Here is a 27,519-nt window from a genome sequence, read left to right on the forward strand (position 1 = left end):
GCGTCTCCCTAGGGGGCGGAGCTTCGAAGGGGCGAGAGGTGTGGCTTGGCTGTCAGGTCCCTTTGCCTTTTGTTCGGTTACTGAGTTGCTGCCTTGGCCAGAGTCCGGAGCAGCCGCCGCCCGAGCGCGCCGAGCTCAGTTCGCTACCCGCGCCGGCTCCCTCCCGGCCCAACCCCGACCCGACTCGGCCCGGCCCGGCTCCGCGCTCAGGTACATCCGATCGGGGTACGTATCACTGCGGGCAGAGAAGGGACAGTAAGGGGCAGAGGCGGGTTCCAGCCGTCTCAGGGCAGGTGAGGGCGGGTGCTAGGGAGCGCACCCTGCACCGGCGACAGGGGGCGCGCTGGGGTCCTGGGCGCGTTACCCTTGGGACAAGCGATCCGGGTTGGAGCGCCCCTCCAGGCTCCATGAACCGCAGGTCTGAGAAGGGCAGGGAGGAACCAGGGCAGGTGCTTCGGAGTTCGCGCCTCCCCCAGGGCCCGAGGAGCTTGCCCGACGCGGCGTCCCTGACTCTCGCCCCGAGCTGACGGGGCAGACTTTGACCCGCTCCACCTGGTCCTGGAGCTCAGGGTGACAGGATTTTACCGCTCGGGAAACTTGCTGCCTAGTCTCTTTGGGGCCACCCTCACCCCACCCCACGCGTCATCCTCGCTCTCCCTCCCTCCCCACTCCCCCAGGCCTGGGTGGGGCCCTATTGTCTGCGCCCAGCTTACCCAACTGTGGGGGCCGAGTGCACATTTTCCCAGAGACGCGGTCCCCACCTGCTGAACAGAGCAGGTGAGCTCTTGGAGGACGGAGGCCCTGGCCTTCAGCTCGGAGCTGTACCTGTGGCGCCTCCCTCCGCTCATAGCCGTGCCTTCTCCTACCGAGGTGGCATGGGGTGACAGAGAAACTGGTAAAGGGTCTGGGCTCGGTGCCCTACCGATGTCAGACGCTGGTGGCTGGGCCTGGAGTCTGGGCCAGTAGAGAGAATTAAGAAACGTTCGCCCAGTTTTCAGTAGCTGTGTTTTCCAGAGTGTTGATAGGGAAACAGCGATACCTTTTTACTTCTGCAACCCATTACTGTTGAGAAATCACTCCAAACAAACTTTTCCAGGAGAAAGTAGCCATGGTAGCCTTCTCTGGGGTTTTCCTGTCCTCTTGCTCAGAGCTGATTCCAGGCTTGGGGATGCTTCTTGGAGGAAAGCCCCTTCCCCCAGCCAGGCTGAGCGTGGGCCAGTGCCTGCGCTTTGACCCTGTTCTCCCTGCCCCCACCTCCATCCTGTTTGCTAGGCCCCTAAGGCCGGAGGTGGAGACCAACGTGTGTGGGGGGGGGGGCGATGCAGAAAGGGGAAGTGTCTTCTTCCTTCTCTTTCACCTCCTCCGGGGACCACCACACCCCCTTATATGAGGCCTGCTAAGTGCCTCTCCCTCCCGAACTCTGCCCCTTCCCCAAGAATGGGGGGTGGGGCAGGGCTGGGCCAAATTCCTCAGCCCCCTCTATTCTATTCCCCATTTTATTTAGCTGGCTGACAATTGAGGCGGGAGTACATAGGGCCGGAATGTTGCTTGCCATTCGCTGGGTTTCTAGATTATGAAGGTGCAGAGGATTTGCCAGAAGTCCCTTCTCCACCCACCCTTTTCCTGCGTGTTTGGTGAGGAAAGTGGGACAGGAGGAAGTCTTTACTGTGGAAGGCTTCTTCGGTGCCAGGCACCCTCAGGCTGAACAGTGTGAGCGGCCTCCCTCTCCTGTCCCCGGTGCGCTCAGAGCTCGTCTCTGGCTGGAATTGCGAACTTCTACCAGGCTTCTTGCACTGGTTGATACAAATCTGAAGTGTGGTCTTTACACAGGTATTTGGAGCTCAGCCTCCTTGGGGGACAGAGCAGGAATGCCAGGGCTAGCCTGGGGTAGAGGGGAGATGGGGCGAGGGTCATCAGTGCTCTGACTCACCTGGGAAGCCTTGACACTTGGTTGTGGAAGGGAGAGTGGAGATCAGACCCTCCCCTGGAGTAAGCCCTTAAGTGGGGATCAGACTCAGTCCTGTGGGTGGGAAAGTATGTGTGACCACCTCTAGGGAGCACCAGGGGCATGAAGTTTAGGCGCAGGCAACCTGTCTTTCCTCCTCTCTGTGCCAAGGTGGAGGAGGGGAAGGTATTGTAATTACGTGAGCTAAATGATTAGTTTAGCTAATCTGGTTTGTGGCTGTGATGAAAAGACAATACTGAGGAAGTATGGCTAGGAGGTGCCTGGCCCAAGCTGGCTTCTGACTGGACAGGAGGGAGGGAAGCGAAGGTAGGATCCGATTAGTCATTTCTTGCCAGATCAAGTCTGGGCTTGGGTGACAGGAGCCTCCCCCGCACCCGGGCTCCACCCCATTCCCTCTGGAGCCGCCGGCCGCCGTCTGGCCTGCTAGGGTTGAGCTTGGAGAATGCAGCCTGTGGGAACGGAAGGTCAAGCGGGAGCCTGGTTGGCTGTTTCCCTTCCTGGGGGCCCACCGGCCATTGCACACGAGAGGAAGGCCTGTCCTCGTGCGCAGCTACTTTAGAACAAGGTGACACATTTGGCCGGGGCACAGAAGAACGGTGATCCAGAGAGACAGTCTAATGGGACAGTCTGAGCCCTGGGACATGGACTTGCACTGACCTAGCCTGTGTCCCTGAGCAGTGTCTCCTTACCTGGGTCAAGGTACCTTGCCCTTTTGGAGGCTCAGCGACCTCTTTGGCAAACTGGAATAATAAATCTGTCTACCCAGTAGGTACTTTACTGATGGTAACGCCAAGCCAGAAGACGATATGGTACCAAGTCCTTGCACTGTGGTTCTCACGAATCATGCTTACCTTACAGCCGGTGCGGTTAATTCCACCCTCAGAAACTCAGAGAAGGGTGGGAAGCTGCCCGGTGTTGCACAGCTAGACTCAAGGGAGCCTTCTTCTCTAAGCTCTGACCTCACTCTGCTGTTTGGCGCCACTACAACTGGGGAAGGGATTTCTTTTTTCTTTCTCATCTTTCTTTTCTAAGGATCAAATCCAAACTAGGCAAACTCTTTCCCATGGAGCCCCATCCTCAGCCCCTGGATGGGACTAGCCCTCCCCTCCCCCCTTTCCCTTTCTTGACAGAGTCTCGTGTAGCCCAGGCTAGCCTCTGAGGTTTGTCCTTGAGCTCTTTTTTCTTTCTTTTCTTTTCTTTCTTCTTCTTTTTTTTTTTTTTGAGACAGGGTCTCAACATGCAGCCCTGGCTGGCCTAGAACTTGCTATATCGACTGGGCTGGCCTCAAACTCACAGAGATCCACCTGCCTCTGCCTCCTGAGTGCTGGGATAAAAGGTGTGCGCCACCATGCCTAGCAAACTTTTTAAAACATTTATCATCATCATCGTCATCATCATTATTATTATCATTAGATTTATTTATTTTGCATGTGTGCCTGTGTGTTTGAGCATGCGCAGGCTCCACATCTGTGGAGATGAGAGAACCATTTTTCAGCGGTTAGTTTTTCCCTTGCACCATGTGGTCCGGTGGATCCAATTTAGCCTGAGCCCAAACAACCAGCTCACCAGTCCAGACTTTGAACGTGTGATCCTCCTGCCTCTACCTCCCAAGTGCTGGAATTACAGGCGTACGGCGGCACTGTAGCTGCTTTGTACAGTGCTGGGGATCGAACCCAGGGCTTCGTCCATGCTAGATCAAGCCTTCTCCTAAGTAAGTTGCATCTTTAGCCTTCCCTGGAAGTTGTCTACTGCCCCTTGTGAGGACCTCAGCTCCACAGATAGAAGGGAGTTCAGAAAAGCCCTGCTAGACGCGTGGGGGTGGTGAAGGCAGGACAGGTTTGTCAGGTGGGGGTGACTCATCATCCTGACTTGCCAGCACTCTGAAACCTCCCCAGTGGTTGGTGGTGAGGCAGCTGCTCCTCCGGGACCAGGAGCTGTGAGGGAGGGAGTTAGTGGAGACCAGAGAGGAGAAGAGCATGGGTCAGAACTCTCTGAGCTGGACCCTGGATAGGAAGTGGGAGTTACTTGCTTCCCTAGTGTCCACCAAGTGTGCCAGGTTAGAGGGGGTGGGGGTGCTCTCTGAAGAACAGAGACCCATGAGTCAGATTTAGGTCTGCGTGAGTGTCCTGCTAGATCATGCCAGTTAGCACAGCCAGGCTGCTTGGAGAACTGGCTGTCCTGCCCGGAGACCCTAGCATCTGGGCTGTGATAACTGCCACAGGAGGGCCTTGCTTTGGGAGTAGGGTGAGAGGTTGTGGGGGACTGCCCGTCATCCAGAGCTCTAGCCCTGAGGGTAGATTTGGTGGCACATGGTGGTCTGAGGTCTGACTGATTTAGGCCCCTCTGCCAACCCAGATCCTGGTTCCAGAATGGGCTTGGAAGTAGGATCTGTGGGCTAGGTTCAGCTTGTGTACTGGTATGGCCTAAAGACTGTCCTATTCTTAAGATCAGGAGGGGGGCCGGGCGGTGGTGGCGCACGCCTTTAATCCCAGCACTCGGGAGGCAGAGCCAGGCGGATCTCTGTGAGTTCAAGGCCAGCCTGGTCTACAGAACTAGTTCCAGGACAGCCAAGGCTACACAAAGAAACCCTGTCTCGAAAAACAAAACAAAACAAAATCAGGAGGGAACCACAGTGTATGATTACTGATCCTAGAGAAGAGAATGCTAAGCAAGGAGCCTTGATTGAGAAGCACAGAGGGAGAATGAAGTCATTCTGGCTGACTGCCACCCAGGGTGATGGGCTTGGGGCTTTCTAGCATCCTAAGGCCACAGGAACAAGGCGGGGATAGATGTCCTTAAGGAAAGCATAGAGGCTAGACAGAAGAAAAAGACTTCCTATCCAGAAGACAGAGTTGGATCCCCTGCAACCTGAGTTACAGAGGACTGTGAGCTGCCATATGGTTCCGGGAACTAGTCTGGGTCCTCTCCAAGAGCAGTAAGTGCTCTTAACTGCTGCGCCATCTCTCCAGCTCTGGGTAAGGAGGTCTTCACTTGAACAGGAGGAGCAGGTGGAGGTTCATAGTTGAATCTCCTCTAAAGAGGGCCATCCTGCCCTGAGGCACTTCCTGTGGGTGAATAGTCAATCTGAGACCTATTGAGTCCTTGGAGGAAACTTTTTGTCTGGGGACTTTGGGGAGAAGAACCACATGGCTGTAAGGGGAACCAGCATCCAGCAGCTGGCTGGCCCCATAACTCTCTGATGAAAAAAGATGGTGAGATTGATCAGGATAGGTCACTGGGATTTGTGTCTCTGCAGACGACAGACACCCTGAGGCCTTTCTCCTGGGACTTGGTGGAATCTGATGGATGTCTGGGGACGTGGACTGTCCCATTTTCCAGCAGCTTCCTGGGCTAGGTTTGAAGAGAGATGGAGCTCTTTGACTGTCTCCTGTGCTAGCCTCCTGACTTCCTAACCTTTTGAAGGCCCCAGAGGAGGATGCTTACCTTTCTCTGCCTTTCCCCAAGGTGGAGACAGAGTCTTACGTCTATCTTTGGTGGAAAGAGGCTGAGAAATCAATGAGCTACCTCATTGTGGGGAGTCTCTACCTCCCTTCCCTGAGAAATTCATATTTGATCATCTTTTTAAAACTTTTCCTTCTTTCTTTCTTTCTTTTTTTTTTTTAAAGACAGAGTCTCTCTTAGCATCCCTGGCTGTCCAGGAACTCACAGAGATCCACCTGCCTCTGTCTCCTGAGTGTTGGAATCAAAGGCGTGTGCCGCCACGCTCAGTTGATCGTCATTTTTTAAAATTTATTTTTATTTTATATGCGTTGGTGTTTTGCTTACAAGTATGTGCGTGTGAGGGTGTCAAGCCCGGGAACTGGAGTTACAGAGAGGAGTGAGCTGCCATGTGGGTGCTGGGAATTGAACCCGGGTTCTCTGAAAGAGCAGCCAGTGCCTTTAACAGCTGAGCCATCTCTCCAGCCCCTGATCATCATTTTTTAAAACTGAGAGGTGCACAAAAGTTTGCGAGCATAAAAAGTTGTCCTTAATCTGAACTTTGTGAAGCAGCCACCTTGAACCTTCCTTCCCCTTGCCCAGCTTCCAAGTTCTCTGCTCCTTACCTTCCAAGTGTGCACTGTATACAATGGGGGGTTGATTTTATTCCTCCCCAATACAGGGATTAGAATGGGGGGGGCGGGTTGTGTGCATGTTCCTGCATGCCATTCAAGCACTTCACCCTTTTTGGGTGGGGTGGGGTGGGTGTCAAGACAGGGTTTCTCTGTGTAGCCCTGGCTGTCCTGGAACTTACTCTGTAGACCAGGTTGGCCTCGAACTCAGAGATCCGCCTGCCTCTGCCTGGGATCAAAGGAGTGTACCACCACCGCCAGGTTTAGCACTTTACTCTTAAGCCCCTTATCCGAGAAGCCCTCCCATACCCTCACCATGGCAAGTTTTTATTTTTCTAACATTTATTTGGGGGGGGGGGGGCGTGTGTGCCACTGCATACAGGTGGGAGTCAAAGGGCAACTTGCAAGAGTCAGTTCTCTCCTTCTACGGTGTGGATTAAAGTCAAGTCATCAGGCCAAGCAGCAAATGCCCTTACCTGCTGAACCGTCTCAGCAGCCCCAACCAAGGCGTTTTCCTGAAGCCTTCTTGCAAAGTTTTTACTTTCTGTGGCCTGTGTTGTCTAGGGACGAAGTGTCCGGGTCCTTTCTGTCCAGCTCTATCCCTGCAACCTCATATCCTAACTGGCTGGGATCCAGCTGTTGCTGATGGGGCTGCCGAAGCTCCAGTGGTGCTAGCTAGTGGCGCGTCACAGCTGGAGTGGTTTTCCATTCCCAGGAGTACTGGTTTGGGCTCATCTGCTGGCTTGGGATGCTGTCCCAGAGAAAAGTGTCCTCATCAGGGATGCAGCTGCAGCTGGAGCCCTCTGCAGGGGAGCCCCGAGGTTCCCGAGGTCAGGCCACTTGGCCGGGCTGCTTCCCTCGGCTACACATCCCCTTCATTTTCCCACCCTGCTCTGTTTGCTTTGGGACGCAGCCCAGAAAAGAACAAACAGCAGCTGGGTCATGGCCTGAGCCTCTTCTACTCCAGACCCCTTCTCAGCCATGGCCTGGCCTAGGCTGCCAGGCTGGAAGTGAGGGTTTTCCTTTAAAAACTTCCCTTGTCCCTTTCTGAGACATGACTCAGAGGTTAAGAGCACTGACTGCTCTTCCAGAGAACCTGAGTTCAATTCCTAGCAACCACATGGTGGCTCACAACCATCCGTAATGAGATCTGGTGCTCTCCTCTGGCATAAAGTCATACATGCAGGCAGAACACTGTATCCATAATAAACAAATCTTTAAAAAAAGAAAAGAAAACTTCCCTTGTCTTCTCTTGTTCTGAGCATTGGCCATGCATGACTCCTGTTCTGCAGATGGGGGTCATGGTGTCTGCCTAGGAGCCTCTCACCATGGTGGAATGTGGTGCCAGGGGACGGACAGAAGTTGCTACGTCTGTCTGGCGGTCTGTATCATAGCAGAGTGTGTTTCTGCCTGCAGGTCTGCTGGCTACATCCCAGCTGGATCCAGAGGCAGTGAGGAGGGAAGGTTGGGGCTGGTGGCCCCTCTAAGTCCTCCTGAGGTGAGAAGGACTGTTCTGTTTCTGTCTGGACTGGCTGTTGCTCCTGCTTGAATGAGGGAGGCAGGGAGGCAGCAGCTGTTTTCAGATCGTTCATAGTCTGAGGAAAGGGGTCACGTGACTAAGTAAATGGTTTGACTTGCCAAAAGGTCCATAGCCAGTTAGGGGTCAGTTCTGATGGAGACCCTCGGCAAAGATGCCCACCCACCACTCCCCTCCTGCTTTGATAGAAGCCTGTGGGTCTGAGTATGTATAGGGTGCCGGTCTCTGGCCCAAAGGACCTGTAGGGGAGCCCAGCCTTGCCTGCCCCACCCCCAACCCCACCATGCGGTGACCCCATGCTTTGTTTCTGTACCAAGGTCTCAGCGACCTGTTCCTGAGCGTATTTCTATGTGTCTTACTGTCATGTAGCAGCTCAGCCTAGTTGTGCCTGTTGTTGACTGTCCCCTACAGGTGCCGGCCAGGCCGGAGGCTACTGTCACTCTGGTAGGGTTATTTTTAAATTCAGGACTGGGCGTCATTCCGCAGGACAGCTTGGATGGAGGGTGCCTGGTGCCAGCACCCCAGCTGGCTGTACCGAAGAACAGGCATGAAGGGCGGGGCTCTTCCCCAGTCTGGAGCCAGTGGGGGAAGGGCCCTTGGCATACCCTTTACGGGCCTGTGTCTTCTCTCTTCCTGCCTTTGAGCTGCCCGTCTGCTCCACCCTGTGATCTCTAAGCTAACTCCTTCCTCCCTGCTGCCAACCGTGAAGCAGAGTCCCACTGCGAAACAAAGCCTCCCCCATTCAACTAGGAAACCCGCCCTGTCTCTGTCTCTGTCCCGACCCATCTCTGGCCTGGTGCCTGGGCAGGGCCCCGGCCACTGTCTCCCACACTTCCACCCCGGCTCTGTCCAGGGGCACTGCAGACGGTCTGACCTGTGGCTCCAGGGTGGAGAATACTGAGACCAAGCAGGGTGCGGTTTCTCCACCCCGGGAATGACCAAACCTGTACTTTCGTTTGCTGTGGAAGAGTTTCCCAGGTTCTCTTGAGGAGCTGGTAGGGAGAAAGGGGGAGCTGATTGAGGGTGCAGTCTGATGCTGGACTACCAGCCTTCCTGTTCCGAGAATAGCTGTCTCTGTGAGGCGTTCTGGTGTGTTCTCTCTCTGTTCCACTCTCAGCCTTCCCTTCATTGACACGGTAACCCTACTGCCTAGGAATCCGAGGTACCAGTGCTTTTTCTGAGATCACGGGGCCAGCCTTTCTGTAGGTGAAACCCAGAGGGGTTAAAAAAAAACACCCAAAGGTCCCCGGCACATGTGGTAGAGCTGAGACCAGACCCTGGCATGACCAGTGCGCAGGTGGGAGGTCCTCCACCTGGGAGCACTTTCATTCTTATTCTCCCCCTCCTCCCCTTGGGCAGAGGACTCAGCTTCCTCCAGTCTCTGAGAGGTGGACTAAATCCCGGTCCCGAAAGTAAGGCAGACCCAGCATCGAGCAGAGTACCACCTTTTCTGCAATGTGGGGCCTCAGTTTCCCCACCTAGAAATTGGGAATCAGCAAAGGCCTGCCAGAAATTCACTGGATATTAGAGAACTGGATGCTTGCCCTCTGATATCCTCTGACCCGTGCCTGGCCCTGGGCAGCTCTCCAGCCCTTGGCTTCCCTTGGCTCCAGGCCTGGCCAGCTGGGCCTGAGGACCAGCCTGTGAGCAAACACCTCTCCTGCGGCTAGCCTTGACTACAGTGTTCCCTTCTAACCCGAAGCTGGGTCCTGTGGTTTGGGACGAGCCTTCTCCTGTCTCTCTGGGTCCTAGGGTTAGATGTCTATCTCTGTGGAAGGCAGCTTTGTGGTCAGACTGGGGAGTTCGTGCCTACAGGGGCTACTGTCCTGCGATTCTCTTGACTTTGCCTCCACAGGGCACTGGGGGGGTCATTGCCAATGGGTTTCACCTTCTCGAGAGCTTGAAGTTTGGTTGGCTTGCCCTCTCCCAAGGGTGACTTCTGGGACCCACCCATTCCTCCCAAGCTCCTCAGTTCTCTCTTGGGACCCACCCTGGGGGCAGAGGACAGGCTAGGGGAAGGCAGGGTTTGCCTGAGCTGGCCTCCTCCGGGCTCCTGATTTCCTGCCCTTGGCTTTTTTGCTGCTGCTGGATCTGGGAGGAGGGGGAGCATGAGAAGGTGGGGGTATTCTAAAATAGCTACTCCTGGCAAGTGTCTGGGAGCAGCTGTGCACATCTGGTGGCACAGAGCCTGCTGTCGGTGGCCTGGGCCCGCTGCTGTTTGTCAACCCCAGATGAAACTCTGAGTCACCCAGGGTGGCGGGAATAGAGAGGGAGGCGGCAGCTGGGAGCTGGTGCTGCTCCTACCTGTTTTAGGACCGCTTGTGGCAGGGGAGGGACTGCGTGGCCCGGGAAAGGCAGGGAGAACATTCATCAAGCTCTGACTTTTCCTTTGAAACAGTGTCTCCTTCTGTAGCCGGCCTCCCACTGGTGATCCCTCTACCCCGGTCTCCCCGTACTGGCATGACAGGCGTGTTCTACCATGCCCCTCTGTCGTCATGCTCTGGGAAGGGGCCCCCGATTCTCTTTGTTCCCGGGGTGGCGCCTCTTGGCCCCACCCTCATTCTCACAGGTTCCCCATCATGGTGGAACACCCTGTTGGAGATTTGCCCGGGCACCACCCCATTTTATGAGTGGACTAGCCTGGGCTCTGCTCATTCTCTGAGGCCATATTGGAGTGCAGAGGGTAAAAGATGGCGCTGTCAAGCTTGCTGGTCCTTTCTCTGGTCCCATTTCTAGCCAGTTGCTACCTCTATGAGTTGGGGAACAAAGCTTTGAACCCCGTGTGTGAGAACGGTGGCATTCTGATCTGGAGGCATGTGTGAGAGATGTGGGCACGTAGTAGGCCCTCATAGACAGTAGTCCCTTGTCTCCCTCTCTGGCTGCCTGTGTCTGGGTGGTGGTGGTTGTGATGGGGTCAGTGCCCACGGCCGTGGGGCCAAACAGACCAAATGGGAAACCCACATCGACGTGGATGCAGATGCTCACGAGCCTTCAAGTCGGCCCAAGTCCTCAGTGGGGTGAGAGTCCTCATCAGCAGTGACCACCCCAGGGGCCTGCCTCACTCCATGCTGCTAGCCTGGGTTCCAGCAAGTGGGAGCTGAGCAAACATGCTAGGGGCAGTTGGGACCGCCACACCCTGGCCCCCAACACTGAGCACCTACTAAGTGCCATCCATAGTGGGGCCTTCCCAAGCGCTATCCTCACAGCAAGCCATCTATGAGAGTGGTGGGACCTGAGTTTGAAGCCACTGGCATCCAACCGAGAGATGGACTGGCTAGGGAGTAAGCAGCCAAGATTTGAACTGGTCTGTAGAGCTCAGAGTGGTGGGAAAGTCGGGAACTGGAAGAGACGAGGGCCTGGTTAGGCTTGACCTGGAAAATGAGATTCAGGAACTCTGAGGGAGCCTGGTGTGCTAGAGAAACCTGTCTAGCAGCTTCCCTGCCCCACCCAGTCTCTCATCCAATGGCTGGCTGGGTGCTGCAGCCTCTGCAACCTTCCCCAGGGAGCTGCAGCAGAGCGAGGGCTGGGCTGCAGGGCCCCAGCAGCTGCCTGAAGCCCTTAGTTCCTTGAACACTGGAAATGTTGGGTTAGGTCAGGCTGGTGAGTGAGCTTGGGGCTGGGCTGGAGGCATCTGGCTGTTTCCTGTCTCCACACCAGAGCTGGGGATGCACACCCAGGGCTTCGCCACAATGGCCCCTCTCTTTCTGAGCCAGGTGCCCTTCCTCCTTTACCCCTGCACCTCACTGTCTTCAATCTTCTGAGGCCCTTGAGGTGGGGTATCAGGAGAAGGGCAGATTTCAGGCAAGAGGACTGCAGCCCAGTTGAAACCGGAGGTGGCTGTTCTTCCAGCCAGCTAACAGTATGCGCTTGTTTTTCACCCCTAGCAGCCGCCATGGAGGTGATGAACCTGATTGAACAGCCCATCAAGGTGACTGAGTGGCAGCAGACGTACACCTACGACTCAGGCATCCACTCAGGTGTCAATACCTGTGTGCCCTCCGTCAGCAGCAAGGGCATCATGGACGAGGAGGATGCCTGCGGCAGGCAGTACACACTCAAGAAGACCACCACCTATACACAGGGGGTGCCCCAGAACCAAGGTCTGGACTCCAGGGGTTTTTTTCAGGGGGGCAGAATCTCTGGCTGCATCCTGGTGGGGGTAGACCAAGGGAGTGGGGTCCCTGGTTTGAAAGAAGTTCCTACTTTTGGGGACATAGGAAATCTGAAGGGGAACATGTGACTGCTCAGAGACAGACACAGATGTCATTTCCATGAACTCTGAATGTATAGGGAAGCACAGACTCTGCCCAGTGGTGCCGGCGGTTGGAAGAGTGAGCCCACAGTTCTTGACTTCTGGGATCCTAGGGATGTCATAGAGGGACTTTATTGCTACCCTCAGTGGGAACCTGGGCATTACTGGGAAGACACATGTCTGATGAGAGAGACTGGGAACAAGTCCCAGTCTGGTGGAAGTGTCACACAGTGTTCAAGCCTAGACTGGGCTAGCACATGGCATGCGGATATACCAAGGACGGGGCACAGAGTGGCTGAATTAATTTAGTTACAAAGGCAAATACTCTACCAGTCCAGGTGCTCCTTCCTCTCTGGGACAGAGGTGCGTGTGTCTTTAGGACTGTCACTCATAGATGCCCCCAGGGTCCTAAACATTCCAGGAGGATGAGCTTTGGGGCCTGGACAGTTACAGGGTGAGCGCAGTGGCTGGTTGGGACTCTATGAGCACGTCCCAGGTGTCTCCTTCCTGACCCCCAGGCAGGAGCCTGTAGGCCTGGCAGGGCCAGGTGCATGTTGGGAGCTAAAGTAAATCATGTAGGTGGGAGAACCCTGAGGGCAGCCTCTCCTTCCCCATTAGTTAGAGAATAACCTTCTGCCTGCCTCTCTACTAGGGCACTGGGGCATTTGCAATGGCAGGGCTACCTGGGACTTTTTTTTAATAGCCCCAGCCTACCCCAGAGGTAGAACCCAATATTTCTCTTGAGGACTCTTGCTCCTACCTTCTCAAAGCCACAGTCCTGTTCTGTCTCTCCATTGGCCATGTGATCTTGACTGGTGCTCTGGGACTCATTTTGGCCTCCTATGTAGGGAGAGAGTTGCTACTCTGTGGAGGGTGAGTGTATAATTAGAATGAAGTTTAGCTTGTCTAGTCCCATGACTGCCCTGATGCTTACAGGCGAAGGAGGGTGGGGCTTTGGACTTCTGAGTCCACTGACCTTCGTGTCCAGTGTCCACCGTATAATGGAGCTAGTATTACACTTGCCTTGTTGTAAGATTATATGAGAAAGTAGGAGAAAGGTACTTAACCCACTGTCAGGTGCATAATTACTCCACCATTAGCTATGCTTTTTTGTTTGTCATCATTTATGTGTGTGTGTGTGTCTATATGAATGTATATACGTGTGTGCGCGAGGGTACCCTTGGAGGCCAGAAGAGGGTGCCCTATTTTGGATCCTTTTAGAGCTGGAATATATTGTTTGTGAGCTGCCTGATGTGGGTGCTGGGATCTGAGCTCTGATCCTTGTGATAAAACAGCAAATATCCTTGACCACTGAGCCACTGTCCAGCCCTTGGCTTTGTTTTTGAGGCAAAGTCTCATGTAGCCTCAGCTGTCATAAACTCATTATGTAGCCACAGATGACCTTGAACTTCTGATCCTCTTGCTGCTACTTCTAGAGTACTGTAATTACATGAGTGTGCCACCATGCCTCTTTTTATTCAGTGTTGAGAGTGGTACCTTGTTAGGGAAGCATTCTACCAACTGAGCTACATCTCCAGCCACAGCTGTTAATTATTGCTGAGTTGGCCATGGTAGCAAAGGTATATGATGTCCCAGCTGCTTGGCAGGCTGAGGCAGGAGGATTACAAGCACAAAGGCTACCTGAGTACAGAGTAAGTTCAAAGTCAGCTTGGGAAACTTAAAACATTTTTAATCTTTTAAGTGTATGAGTGTATGCCTGCATGTATGTATGTGTGTATATGCACCAAACGGGTGAAGTACTTATGGTGGCCAGAGGCGCCTGAACCTCCTGGAACTGGAGTTAGCTATGGCTGTGAGCCACCATGTAGGTGCTGGGAATGGAACCTGGGTCCTCTGCAAGAGCAGTAAGTGCTCTTCACTGAAAAACCATTTCTCCAGCCCCCAATGTTTGTTTTTGTTTGCTTGTTTAAGGCTGGGAATACAGCTTAGCGATAGGGTGCTTGCTGAGCAAATGTGAGGCCCTACTTTTACTCCCTAGAACTGTACTGCAGTAAGTAAATAAATCGCTATAGACGCTTTTGTAATGGTAGGTGTCAGACAAGAGTCTTTTCAAAGCAAGTCATAGCTGTGATCTTAGTGGTCATAGAGTTCCCTGGGCTGGGTGGGCTAGATGGGCCTCATGCTCTAAATAAGGTGATAAAAGCAATGGCACTGATGATTTCCCAGAATCCTGTTAGGTACAGACTCATGAGTGATGTCCTGTATACTTTGGTGGAGCATGAGGCAGCTTGGAGCCGTGTCTGTACGGCTTACCTTGCTCTTCAGGGTCCCCCTAAATCTCTTGTAGCTCAGTCCTTGTGCCATTTGTCTTCCAGGTGACCTGGAGTACCAGATGTCCACGACAGCCAGAGCCAAGCGGGTGCGGGAGGCCATGTGTCCAGGTGTGTCGGGGGAGGACAGTTCTCTACTGCTGGCCACCCAGGTGGAGGGGCAGACCACCAATCTGCAGCGACTGGCAGAGCCGTCGCAGCTGCTCAAGTCGGCCATCGTACATCTCATCAACTACCAGGATGATGCAGAGTTGGCCACCCGGGCTCTGCCTGAGCTCACCAAGCTGCTCAACGATGAGGACCCGGTCTGTGAAGGGCCTGGAGGTGGGGTGGGATAAAGCTAGCTGTCCCCAGAGGGAAGGAAGCCATGAGTCTGGCTCCCCACAAAGCATCTGGAGTCTGACTGAGCTCTGTGGAGGATACCATGTCCTGTGCCTTCCTTCCCTCTGTGGAGGAGGAGCCTGGGCCATATGCTCAAGGTCTCACATACTTCCTCCAGGTAGTGGTGACCAAGGCGGCTATGATTGTGAACCAGCTGTCCAAGAAGGAGGCATCCCGCCGTGCCCTAATGGGCTCACCCCAGCTGGTGGCGGCTGTGGTGCGCACCATGCAGAACACCAGTGACCTGGACACAGCCCGGTGCACCACCAGTATCCTACACAACCTCTCCCATCACCGGGAGGGGTTGCTTGCTATCTTCAAGTCTGGAGGCATCCCTGCCCTAGTCCGAATGCTCAGGTAACACGGGAACCAGGGGCCTCCCAGCACCCCCTTCCCGGGCTTCCATACACACACGTTAAGCACCACACCCATCCTGGCTCTCCGCTGCTCATAGCCCAACCCAGAGACAGTCATATAAACTACAGGCCGACTGTTAGGATATCGTGTAAGTTGTAGCAACCGAGTGGTTGAGATTGCCCGGAGGCAGAATGGCGCTGAGGGCGAGGCTTTGACAGATGAGCGGATTTGGTCGGAGTTGATAAGGGGGAGGCTATGCTAGCCAGAGAACGGCATGTCTGAGCCCCACCCGACCATGAGCTTTTTTTCCCCTCTTTTCTGGCCTTGTACTGATGTTGAGTGGGAGTCCTTAGAGTGTAGAGAGGCTGATTTCACTCCCTCTGAAGCTGTCGCAGGGCTTCTCCTATATGACCTTACTACACACAGTGGTGACTCAGCTGTTCAGGGACCTAGTATGTAATTAGTACCCTGCAGGACCTCAGAGGCGGGAGTGAAGATACACAGTGTGCTGATGTCTCTAAGAGTGAGGTTGGCTGGGCGTGGTGGTGCTCTCCTTTAATCCCAGTCCTCAAGAGGTAGAGACGTGCAGATCTCTATGCATTCCAGGCCAACCTGATCTATACAGAGAGTTCTAGGCTAGCCAGGTATACATAGTGAAAACCTGTCTTAAAAAAGGGGGGGGCAGGGGCGGGGGGAGTGGGACTGGGTCTGGCGAGGTGGGGGTGGGGGAGAATAAAGTGCCACCTCTCAAGCATGAAGACCCAAGTTCAATCTCCAGCACCCATATAAACATGCTAGATGTGTTAGAGCGCATTTGCAGCCCCAGCACTGGGAGCGGAGACCGGAGGAACTCATGGAGCTTGCTGGCTGGCCAATTTAGCTTAACTGGTGAACTCTGGGCCAGTAAGAGACCCCGTATCTAAGGAGGGAGATTGTGTTTCTGAGATCGACACCTGAGGTTGTCTTCTGGCCTCCACACACGTTCGTGCACACCAACACACACACACACACACACACACACACACACACACACACACACACACACACTAAAAAAAAAAGAGGGGCTATGCTCAAGGAAGGCATTTTGGTAAAGCGATGTTTGCATGGGGGTGTTGATTGGGGGCGAGCTTTCTGGATGTGGTGGGGACTCCTTCCAGACCCACATTCAGGCTGGGCTCTGGGCGCTGACTCTCATGGGTTCTTGCCTGCTCCTCAGTTCTCCCGTAGAGTCTGTCCTGTTCTACGCCATTACCACGCTGCACAACCTGCTGCTGTACCAGGAGGGCGCCAAGATGGCGGTGCGCCTGGCAGATGGGCTGCAGAAGATGGTGCCCCTACTCAACAAGAACAACCCTAAGTTCCTGGCCATCACCACTGACTGCCTGCAGCTCCTGGCCTATGGCAACCAGGAGAGCAAGGTGGGTCCTTCCACCAAAGCTACAGGCCACCTCCCGGAATGCACATTAATGTGTATACAGATGAATGTGTCTCTTATCCTGTTTCTGAGTTCTTCAGAATTGGTATTTTAAGGTTTGAGAAAAAATTTTGGCTAGGGCTATAACCCAGTGATAGAATGCTGCCTAGCATGCTGAATGATCTTGGATTCAGTCCCTAGAACTGAAAGGAGGCAGGGTGGAGAGATGGCTTGCAGTACCCGTGGAGGCCAGAAGAGGGTGCTGGATCCCTAGAACTGGAATTACAGATGGTTGTAAGTCGCCTTGTGGGTGCTGGGAATGGAACCTAGGTTCTCTAGAGAAGCTGCCAGTGCTCCTAACTGCTGAGCCATCTCCCCAGCCCTCCCTGTGTGTTTTAGACAAGGTCTCACTATCTAACCCAGGATGACTGGAACCCTAGATCTTTTCCCAGTCTCCTAACTGTTGGATTAGAGGTGTGGAACACCAGACCCCACAGGACTAAAAGCCTTTTTCTTTTTTTTTTTTCTTTCTTTCTTTTTTTTTTTTTCGAGACAGGGTTTCTCTGTGTAGCTTTGCACCTTTCCTGGAACTCACTTGGTAGCCCAGGCTGGCCTCGAACTCACAGAGATCCGCCTGGCTCTGCCTCCCGAGTGCTGGGATTAAAGGTGTGCGCCACCACCGCCCGGCTGCCTTTTTCTTTTTATTTATTTGTTTTTAAACACTTCTAGACTTTTACTCAGTAGGTTTCCTCTCTTTCCAAAAGGATTACAGCGTGTTACACTACTGTAATGGCTGTGACTAGGCTCCCTTTGCCACATCCTTGCCAACATTCGGTATTAACATTTTTTTTTGCAAGATATTGGCTTATTTGATAGTCACAAAAGCCATTTAGAAGCCAGGTGCTGGTGGCACATGCCTTTGATCCCAGCACTCGGGAGGCTGAGTCAGGTGGATCTCTGAGTTCGAGGCCAGCCTGGTCTGCAGAGTGAGATCTAGGACAGGCACCAAAACTACAGAGAGATTCTGTCTTGAAAAACAAAACAAAACAAAAAGGCCATTTAGACTTCAGTCGGAGCTTAATGACAGCTCCACCACCCCCACAACACACACACACACACACACACACACACACACACACACGCACACACGCACACACGCGCGTGTGTGTGCCTGTTCTCTCATGCTCAGCCTTTCCCTCCCTCACAGCTGATCATCCTGGCCAATGGGGGACCCCAGGGGCTCGTGCAGATCATGAGGAACTACAGCTATGAGAAGCTCCTCTGGACCACCAGCCGTGTGCTCAAGGTGCTCTCCGTGTGTCCCAGCAACAAGCCTGCCATTGTGGAGGCCGGTGAGTGTGAGAACCTCAAGGTGGCCCGCGGGGGGAACTGGAGAAGTGACGCAGACCTAAGTTTGGTTCCCAGTATCCAGTGACTCACAACTGCCTGTAGCTCAAATTCAGCGGATCTGATGACCTCTTCTGGCCTCCATGGGCACTGCACATCACATCACACACACATACACACAGGCGCAGGAGCACGCACATACACATACTCACACACAAATAACAACAATCTTTAAAAATAAATTTATAAAAGAGTGACCTGTGGGGTCAGGAGGATCAGGGTCGGTGCCTTGCCCATCAGTCTGGCTCCCCTAAGACCGACAGGACCTCTGCCCTGTCCCCAGGTGGGATGCAGGCTCTGGGCAAGCACCTGACAAGCAACAGCCCCCGCCTGGTGCAGAACTGCCTGTGGACTCTGCGCAACCTCTCGGATGTGGCCACCAAGCAGGTAAGTCTCTTAAACCATGTTGTCAGCCTCCCACCTGGGTATATGACCTTGGGGACCTATGAGTCCTCTTCCCTCATGGCTGAGGCTGGAAAGGCCCAGAAGACCATCACACCTTTAGTGGGGGGCTTCCGTCCTAGTTAGGGTTTGGGAAGGGAAGAAGAAGGGGGATGGCATCTTTAAGTTGGGGTTCAGGTGATGGCATGGGACAATTAGGGCCTAGACCCTGGGACAGGAGCAGTACCGTTCCGTAAAACCCAGCTACAGGGGCTGGAGAGATGGCTCGGTAGTCAAGAGCATTTGCCATTTGCCGATACCTCTAGTTCCAAGACATCTGACGTCCTCTTCTAGCCTCTGAAGGTGCCAGGCATACACGTGGTGCACAGATATGCAGGCAGGCAAAACACCCATACACATAAATAAAATACTAACCACGGAGCACTGTTGCTTTGGGGCAAGTCCCTGGCACCACCTTCCAAGCGGACATTTGTCCCTGTGTTTACCCATCACCACTGCCCGGAAAGCACCCTCCATTCTTCAGGGCTTCCGTAGACATGAGCTGATTTTAACCCTCTCAGCCGCCTAGAGGAGGATCCTGCAACCCTATTGGTTGTGGGAGAAACTGAGGCTCAGGGAGTTAAGAGCAAGCCTATGTTCAGAGCTAGTAGATGGCAGAGCTGGCGTTCCGACCCACGATTGTGTATCTCCAAGGCCTGTAGTCTGGTGACCCACCACTAGGCCCACACAGCCCTCCTTGGGAGAAGAGAGGTTTCTGAGTTAGGGATTTTTCTTGGTAGTGGATTTAGCTTGGAGATCCCTGGTGTGACAGAGAAGACCCAGCAAGGTAGGAAGTGTGTGACAGGGGATCAGCTGATCACTGAAGCCTATGACCTCCTTGTTGACTTCCTGTTGACCAAAGGCCTGTGGCCAGCAGGGATGAAACCTATGGGATACAGGAAAGACCATGGGCTTAGAGGCGGGCCTGCGGCTGTGGATCTGTGGGAAGCCTTCCAGCCTTCCTCAGCCTCCTGGCCTCTACAGCTGCAGGAGCTGCTAAACAGCTTTCCCCAGGGCATGGAAGGGTAAAGGTTCCCAGCCACATAAAAGCAAGACCAAGCCCTCCAGCCTATCAGCTCCCCGCCTGCGACCTACTGGGGAGGCTGTGTAGAGATGGTGTGTCCCTTACCCTTTATGCTCTTCCTGTCTCAGGAGGGTCTGGAGAGCGTGCTGAAGATCCTGGTCAACCAGCTGAGTGTGGATGACGTCAATGTCCTCACCTGCGCCACCGGCACCCTCTCCAACCTGACCTGCAACAACAGCAAAAACAAGACTCTGGTGACACAGAACAGTGGTGTGGAGGCACTCATCCACGCCATCCTGAGAGCCGGAGACAAGGATGACATCACAGAGCCTGCTGTCTGCGCCCTGCGGCACCTTACCAGCCGCCACCCGGAGGCTGAGATGGCCCAGAACTCTGTGCGCCTCAACTATGGCATCCCGGCCATTGTGAAGCTGCTTAACCAGCCCAACCAGTGGCCACTGGTCAAGGTACCCACTAACGGCCACAGCCGCTGCTGGGGGGGGGGGCTGGGAGAGGGGGTTCCCCCTGTGCAGGGCTGTAGGGAGATGGGAAGGATGGGCGCAGGAAGAGCAGCACAGGGGACCTGGGTCCCCTGGCTCAGACACCAGGAAATACCCCTCCCAGCAGTGTCTACTTCAACATTGTCTCTGCTCCAGAGATAATGTCTTTTTGCTTTTCTGGGTTTTTTTAAAATTAATTAATATTTGATTTTTGTTGTTCTGTTTGTTTTATTCTTTGTTTTTAATTTTTTTTTTTTTATTAGAGGACTTAGAGATGGCTCAGTGGGTAAGAGCACTGGCTGCTCTTCCAGAGGTTCTGAGTTCAGTTCCCACCAACCACAGGGTAGCTCACAACCATCTGTAAAAAAAACAAGGGAACAACACTCAAGGTTGACCTGTGGTCACACATATGTGGTCACACACACATTAAAAAATGTAAAAAAAAATTTATTAGGGTTGTTAATTTTAATTATTTATTTTGGTTTTTTGAGACAGGGTCTCTCTATGTAGCCTTCGCTGTCCTGGAACTCACTATGTAGCCCAGGCTGGACTCAAACTCACGTAGCTCCTTCTGCCTCTGCCTCCCATGTGCTGGGATTAAAGGTGTTTGCCACCATGCTTGGGTCTGGATGGCTTTTGAGACAAGGTCTCTGAGATGTAGCCCAGACTAGCCTTAGACTTGCAATTCTCCTGCCTCAGGCTCCTGACTGCTGGGAATACTATAGGCATGTCCCACCTCAGCAAGCTAGATCCAATTATTTTAAAAAGTCGAGTCTCATGGGGTTGGGGATTTGATTTAGCTCAGTGGTAGAGCGCTTAGGCAAGCGCAAGGCCCTGGGTTCGGCCTCAGCTCCGGAAAAAAAATAAATAAAAATTAAAAAAAAAAAAAAGTCAAGTCTCAAGCCTTAAATTGTAGCTGAAGATCACCTCGATCCTCCTGCCTCAGCCTCTCTCAGGGCTGGGATTAGAGCCATGTGCCACCACACCTGGTCTGTGTAGTGCTGGGACTCAAACCCAGGGCTTTGTGCATCCTGGGCAAATACTCTACCACCTGAGCTAAAGCCCCAACCTTAGAGCTAGATTCTTTCTGTCTTGTGCCTACACTCCCCTCTCCATGTCCCCAGCGGGGCTTCTCAAAGTTCCTCAGGGTTGTCACTGCGCTGGGACTGGGATTCCTAAGGGATGACAGGAGGGACAAAATACCTGCAGCTGGGGAGTTGGGATCCTCCAGATGTTCGAGGAAGACACCTTGCTCACGGCCTCCTTTCTTGCCAGGCAACCATCGGCCTGATCCGGAATCTGGCCCTGTGCCCAGCCAACCATGCCCCACTGCAGGAGGCCGCCGTCATTCCCCGCCTTGTTCAGCTGTTGGTCAAGGCCCACCAGGATGCCCAGCGACATGTGGCCGCAGGCACCCAGCAGCCCTACACGGTAAATGAACTTAGTGGCAGCTGAGATAGCCTCCTTGAGGGGGTTGGGGGTCAGGGGAGTGTCCTCAGAGTTTATGTGTCTAAAAGAAGAGGTGAGTTGACATCCAGGCTAACTCTAGGGACTAGTGAACTGTGTCAGGGTCATTTTGGGGGAGGGTGTGGCTTTGTCCAGGGTCCCCTTGTCCCCATCCTCATGCTTCACGGTTCTTCTCGTGCAGGATGGTGTGAGGATGGAAGAGATAGTGGAGGGCTGCACCGGAGCCCTGCACATCCTCGCCCGGGATCCCATGAACCGCATGGAGATCTTCCGGCTCAACACCATTCCCCTGTTTGTCCAGGTGAGTCTGGTACAGATGGGCGGGAGATGTGTCCCCGGACACTGCTGAGGGTTTGGGGATGTCTGGACCAGGCTTGTCTAGGACTGTGCAGAAGAGTGGATGAGTAGCTTTCCAAGCTCAGAAGCCAGGGAGGTGAGAGGTAGCCACGCAGGCATTAATAGCACCTGCACGTTCAAAACAACCTGAAAAGCACAAACTTGGGAAACAGGAGCAAGTGTCTCAGCAGAACAGGAGCTCATTAGCGCTGTCCCAGAGGTGGTGTTGTGTGGGCAGAGTCAACAAGCAGCTCCCAGGTGACTCCTAAGCAAACAGGGTTCAGCCCAGGAATTTACAGAAATGGAATTTAGCCCCCCAGTGAGAGTCCATTTTCCACTGTCAAACTGGCCAACGAGAAAGATCCTTGGGGGCTGGATGAACTGAGCATCTTGTGCCCTGCTTGGGGGGATGGGCACCCTGGGAACCGCTGTTGCAGTGGGAAGAGAGTCTCGGAAATATTCATATCCTGTGACCTGGAATTCCAATCTGACTCGGTCTGGAGGAAATCATTTAACATACCTTAAGTGGACAAAGGTTTATACAGAGAGATAAGTAACAATTGCAGACCCAGCTGTTAAAAACAAACTCTTTGTCTAACGATGGGGAAGCGGCTTCAAAGGAAACCACTGGGTGTGGTGGCACATGCCTGTCATGCCAGCCCTCAGGAGTAGAGGCAGGGGGATCCGCAGTGCAAGGCCAGCCTCGGACACAGAGTGCCCCTGAGGCTAACCTGGGTTACATGAATCTTCATCTAAACAAAAAGAAGAAGAAGAAGAAGGTTAGGGTGTGGTGTTGCCCTGGGGAGGCTGTGACTGGGGGACTGACAGTTCTAGGGCAGCCTGGGCTAATAGCAAGACCTTATCTTTTAGATGAAAAGCTGAATAGACAGAATAGTTTATTAGGTCGTACAGCCTTATGCAGTGGGGTGTGTTTGTTTAGGGATGTGTTTGTTGGCGTTGTGTGGTACTAGGGGTTGAACCCAGGGCTACATGCAAGCTTAGAGACAAGCACTGTCCCCTGAGCTCCATCCCCAGCCCAGGAAGAGTTGGGTTTTTTGTCTTTGAAAATATTTCTTACTAGTTTTTAGAGTGAAGGACTCAACCCATCCTACCTTCAGTGGTAACGGATTGTTTCAGTTAGCATTTTTCTCTCTCTCATCCCTATGAACTCATAGGTTTGCAGGACAGGTTTTGAAATAATACACAGGAGAAGGCAAAAAAAAAAGGGGGGGGGGGAATCAAAATTATTAGAGGGGCTGGGGAAATGGCTCAGTCAGTGAGGGGTTTGCTGTGCAATCATGAGGACCTGAGTTCGGATCCCCTGTCTAACAGTTGGAGAATCAACGGTAGGGGACATGTGACTTCAACCTCTGACCTTCATACAAGTACATCCACCCACATGCACATGTGCCCCCAAAACACAATCATCACGATACACACATATACTACACACTTGTACACATATACTTACACACACAGATACACACACAAAACCATCTATAGGGTGTAATAATAGACTGTGATGAAAATACACTGGTAACGTGCCCATGTGTCTGTCGGCAGAGGCTGTCTGGCCGGGGAAACAGCGCTGGTCTGCTTTTCCCCCTTTATGCTTTTCCCAGGTTTTCCATGTTCTAGGATGGATGATCGGGAGCGGGCGGGCAGAGCTGTAGGTTCGCAGGATGGCTTATCTCCGGTCTCACCTCCACCTGTGCCCGCCCTCTCTCAGCTCCTGTACTCCTCCGTGGAGAACATCCAGCGTGTGGCCGCCGGAGTGCTGTGTGAGCTGGCCCAGGACAAGGAGGCTGCCGATGCCATCGATGCCGAGGGCGCCTCTGCCCCTCTCATGGAGCTGCTCCACTGCCGCAATGAGGGCACCGGTGAGGGGCTGCGACTGTGCCAAGCGCCAAAGGGAGGAGGCGGGGCTCTGTCCCTCCAGCCACCGTAGGGGCAGGCCCTGACCTGGACCTCACTTCTCTCTCCGATCAGCGACCTATGCTGCCGCTGTCCTGTTCCGCATCTCAGAGGACAAGAACCCAGATTACCGTAAACGAGTGTCTGTGGAGCTCACCAACTCCCTCTTCAAGCATGACCCAGCTGCCTGGGAGGCTGTGAGTATCTGACTGGGCTTGAACAGCTGATTGTGCAAGCTATATCCCGCGTGGGGGCAGCTCATGGCTCTCTGAGGGGGCTTAGCTGACCTCAGAGAGTTTAGTTTAGTTTCGTTTCGTTTTCAGGTGTTTTTTATTTCTCTAGAGTCGTATGTAGCCCAGGATCGACTCCAGCTCAATAATCATCTCAAGGCTGAGTTTTTTGTTTTTGTATTTTTTGTTTTGTTTTGGTTTTGGTTTTTCAAGACAGGGTTTCTCTGTGTAGCATTGGCGCCTGTCCTGGAGCTCGCTCTGTAGACCAGGCTGGCCTTACAAAGATCTGTTAAGGCTGATTTTGAACTCTGTTTATTTGTTTGTTTTTCCAGACAGGGTTTCTTTGTGTAGCCCTGGGTATCTAGAACCAGCTCTGTAGAATAGGCTGGCCGCAAACTCAGAGAGATCCACCTGCCTCTGCCTCCCTAGTGCTGGGACTAAAAGTGTGCACCACCATGTGGCTTGATTTTGAATTTTTTTTAAGATTTATTTATTTGTATCTATTTGCATGTATGCCTACATGACAGAAGAGGGCATCAGATCTCATTACAGATGGTTGTGAGCCACTACGTGGGTGCTGGGAATTGAACTCGGGAACTCTGGAAGAGCAGTCAGTGCCCTTAACCTCTGAGCCATCTCTCCAGCCCCCTGATTTTGCCTGTCCCCACCTCTCAAGTGCTGTGACTTAAGGACATGGGTGGCCTGCCTGGCTAGATTTTTGTTTTATTTTGCAATGAGGTCCTTTATGACATAGCGATAGTAGATTGAACCGTATGTGTGGTTTTTGTTTTTTGTGTTTAGTTTGTGTGTATGGTTTTGTTTGTTTGCTTGGCTTTTTTTTTTTTTTTCAGTACTGGGTGCATACCAGGGCCTTGTGCCTGCCCTGCAGGGAGGGACTCTACCACTAAGCTGTAACTCTAGTCCTAGGTGGGGTTTTGAGATAGTCTTGCTGGAGCCCAGGCAGACCTTGAATGTATGATGATCCTCTTGCCTTGACCAGTGAATGCTGGCATTACAGGCATGGCACAGTCTCGCTCTGTACTCCAGGCTAGCTTGGAATTTGCGGCAATCCTCCTGCCTCAACCTCCCAAGTGCTGGGATTGCAGGTGTGAGCCACCCACTATTTCCAGCTATCTCTTTGACCCACATAAAGGATTTGAAAATGGGCTGTGTGTGTCTGTCTGTCTGTGTCTGTATGTGTGTGTCTGTGCTTATGTGTGTCTCTGTATGTGTGTGTCTGTGTTTGTGTGTGTCTCTGTATGTGTGTGTGTGTGTGTCTGTCTGTCTGTGTCTGTATGTGTGTGTCTGTGTTTGTGTGTGTCTCTGTGTGTGTGTGTGTGTATGTCTGTGTCTGTGTGTCTCTGTGTGTGTGTGTGTGTGTGTCTGTGTGTCGGGAATGGAACCCAGGGCCCTGGATATGCTAGACAAGTACTCTGCCGTCGATGTACACTCACGTCCAGGGTTGCCTGGCTTTAATTTGCTGCCCTGTAGCCAGCTGCACCCTGTCCCTGCACCTCTTCCCTCCCCTTCTCACAGCTGCTCTGGCCTGTGGGAGCCCAAGGAGTTAGTGGTGAGACCTCTCTACCCAGGGTGGTGCCAGGGGACACCGGTGCTTTCTCCTCCTCCTCTGAGGGGTCTGCTGGGAGCACCTCTCTGTCCTTTGGTGGGAAGGGAGCCCGGAGGATACTTTGCCACAGCTCCCATGTCTTTCTGTCCTTCCTCAGGCCCAGAGTATGATCCCAATCAACGAACCCTACGCGGATGGTAAGTGTGGAGGCCCGCCCCAGAGCCTCTGGGTGAGAGTGGAAGATCATGGTAGCTAGTGTGTTCCAGTCTAGATCCCTGCAACGGGAGTGGGGTGGGGGTGGGGAGGGAGTTAGGCCCCCCAGCAGTAGGCCTACTCTACTACCATGTGTGGCCTGCAGGTCTCTGGACAAGCCTTTCTTTCTCATCCCCAGACATGGATGCCACCTACCGCCCCATGTACTCCAGCGATGTACCTCTGGACCCCCTGGATATGCATATGGACATGGATGGGGACTACCCCATGGACACCTATAGCGACGGCCTGAGGCCTCCCTACCCCACTGCGGACCACATGCTGGCCTAGCTGGCTCCCGCTCAGTATGGCCCCTTCCTGTCTTGCAGCCTTGTCCTCTGCCTATAGCTGTGGTTACAGTGACCCCTGCTTTCCTCTCTGAGTGGCCTGGTGGGGCGCTTTCCATTCCGTGCTGTATGTAAATCCTGGCTCGTGTAGGGCAGAGAAGGAGTTTGGGAATCCTATGCTTTTTGATCTATTGTGGTCTGGCCTGCCTGACTTTATGATGATGATGGTGATGAATATTATTATTGGCAAGATTTTACTCTGTTTCAGGCTAGCCCAAAATTCACTAGGTAGCCCAGGCTGGCCTCAAATATGTGGCTTTTCCCAGCCTTAGTGACATCACCATGCCTTTTTTTTTTTTTCTTTTGTAATTGGGGATTGAACCTAGAGTTTTGTGTGTGCTAGGCAAATGCTTTACCACTGGACTGCATCCCTAGCCCTGGTTTTGCCTTCCATTGTATTAAAATAGTCTCGTTAAACTGTCCAGGCTAGCCTTTAACTCAGTCTGGAGCCCAGGCATGCCTTGAACTTAGGAACTTCCTGCCTCAGCCCCCTAAGGAGCTGCAGCTCTGGAGCCTCACTCCTTTGTCCTTGTCCCTTGCTTGGCACCCAGCTCCTCCAGCAGCTTCTAAGTAAATAAGGAAAAAGGCCAGTTTTCCGGGGGTGGTAGGCAGGTGTGGTAAGAGCACCCTCAGCTTCTAGGGGACACAGGCCTGCCAGGCACCTGACCCCTGTGTCTACATGCCCCACAGGAGCTGTTTCTCACCTGGGAAGCTCTCAAGCAGACTGTGGGATGAGAGAGAAAAGTACCCGAGCCCCGGGAGCCAGCCTGGACTTCCTGCTGAACCCATGCTCCAGAGAGTTCCTCCGTAGGGTTTCTTGGGATGGTGTCTGCTCCTGCTTTTCTGTCCTGGGCTGTGGATCCAGGCCCAGCACTTTCTCCCCATCCCCACTATGGCTATGGCCACTAAAGCTTTAGACTCAGCCTGTGCCCCTTACACAGCAACCCTCTCCACTCTGCTCCAGTTGGGCCCCCCAGGGCTTCCTTCCCACCCACCCCCTCCCCCCACAACCCCCTACCCCTGGGCCAATTTTCTCACTGAACTTCAGCATCAAACTGCCCTGACTTCCTGGGATATCCAAGACACAGGTTCAAAGCCCCAACCCCTGACACCCAAAGCTTCTTTTGAAAAGGTCAGGGACCTTCCAGGGAGAGAGAGTGGGGACCCTAAGTGCCCCCTCCAGGACCTGCCCTTCTCTCCGGGATACTGTCTGCTTTGCCCCTCTCCAGGGGAGCTCTTGGTGAACCCCCCCCCTCACCTTGCCCCACACCGGCCCCCACTGACCTGCAGAAGTGCTCTAGCTCACCCCTCTGGTGTGTGGTGAGGGGCTTTCTCCTCCCCTTCCTGGTTGGCTCCCACCATCTCCTGCACATGGGTTTGGGGGGACAGAAAGGGGAGTTCCATCAGAGAGTTTTATTATGATTGCTTTATGTTTTTGGTTATTGGTTTTTCTTTTCTTTTTGTTTTTGTATAGACCAAAGCAAAGAAAATAAAATAACACACAGATCCGATGGAGGCTGTTAAAGCATTATGGTGTAGGGGAAGGAAGGGGGTGTATGGCAGGGCTGAGGGGCCTCCCCTAGCAGCCTGGCATAGTCCTTGGCTGGCCTTGTATGTCCTCAGGGCTGGGCGGGGCAAATGGGAGAAGGGAGTGTGGGAAGAGCTGGGGTCAATTTAATGATTTAATTCCATATTCACATAGCACTTTAGGAGTCTGGGACACAGGATAGGGACGGAGGAGCTTCGGCTTAATTGACACCAGGCTG

General features: G+C 53.3%; 1 protein-coding gene across 3 annotated transcripts; it reads left to right on the forward strand.

The window, feature by feature from the left end:
- Positions 1–82: 82 nt before the first annotated feature.
- Jup (junction plakoglobin) lies at positions 83–27,264 on the forward strand. 3 transcript variants are annotated; one of them, XM_052756608.1, is made up of 15 exons: positions 83–210; positions 11,458–11,673; positions 14,162–14,421; positions 14,616–14,854; positions 16,071–16,272; positions 17,476–17,620; positions 17,959–18,062; positions 19,269–19,607; positions 20,916–21,071; positions 21,289–21,408; positions 23,173–23,323; positions 23,433–23,554; positions 25,312–25,351; positions 25,546–25,711; positions 26,444–27,264. In XM_052756608.1, the coding sequence occupies exons 2-14, from the start codon at positions 11,466–11,468 to the stop codon at positions 25,695–25,697; spliced, it is 2,238 nt and encodes a 745-aa protein (XP_052612568.1). In that variant the 5' UTR covers positions 83–210; positions 11,458–11,465; the 3' UTR covers positions 25,698–25,711; positions 26,444–27,264. The 3 variants fall into 3 exon arrangements, with proteins under 3 accessions (XP_052612568.1, XP_052612566.1, XP_052612567.1); XM_052756606.1 differs by having other exon boundaries at positions 95–225; XM_052756607.1 differs by having other exon boundaries at positions 100–225; positions 11,461–11,673.
- Positions 27,265–27,519: the final 255 nt, after the last annotated feature.

The sequence above is a fragment of the Peromyscus californicus genome, unplaced genomic scaffold (genome assembly GCF_007827085.1).
Source record: "Peromyscus californicus insignis strain IS unplaced genomic scaffold, ASM782708v3 Scaffold_3__1_contigs__length_106647218, whole genome shotgun sequence".
Classification (NCBI taxonomy): domain Eukaryota; kingdom Metazoa; phylum Chordata; class Mammalia; order Rodentia; family Cricetidae; genus Peromyscus; species Peromyscus californicus.

Coding starts and splice junctions, on each gene's coding strand:
- Jup (XM_052756608.1), top strand. CDS start 11,466: ATGGAGGTGATGAACCTGATTGAACAGCCCATCAAGGTGACTGAGTGG. Junction 16,273..17,475: donor ATGGCAACCAGGAGAGCAAG/GTGGGTCCTTCC, acceptor CCTCCCTCACAG/CTGATCATCCTGGCCAATGG. Junction 18,063..19,268: donor CGGATGTGGCCACCAAGCAG/GTAAGTCTCTTA, acceptor TTCCTGTCTCAG/GAGGGTCTGGAGAGCGTGCT.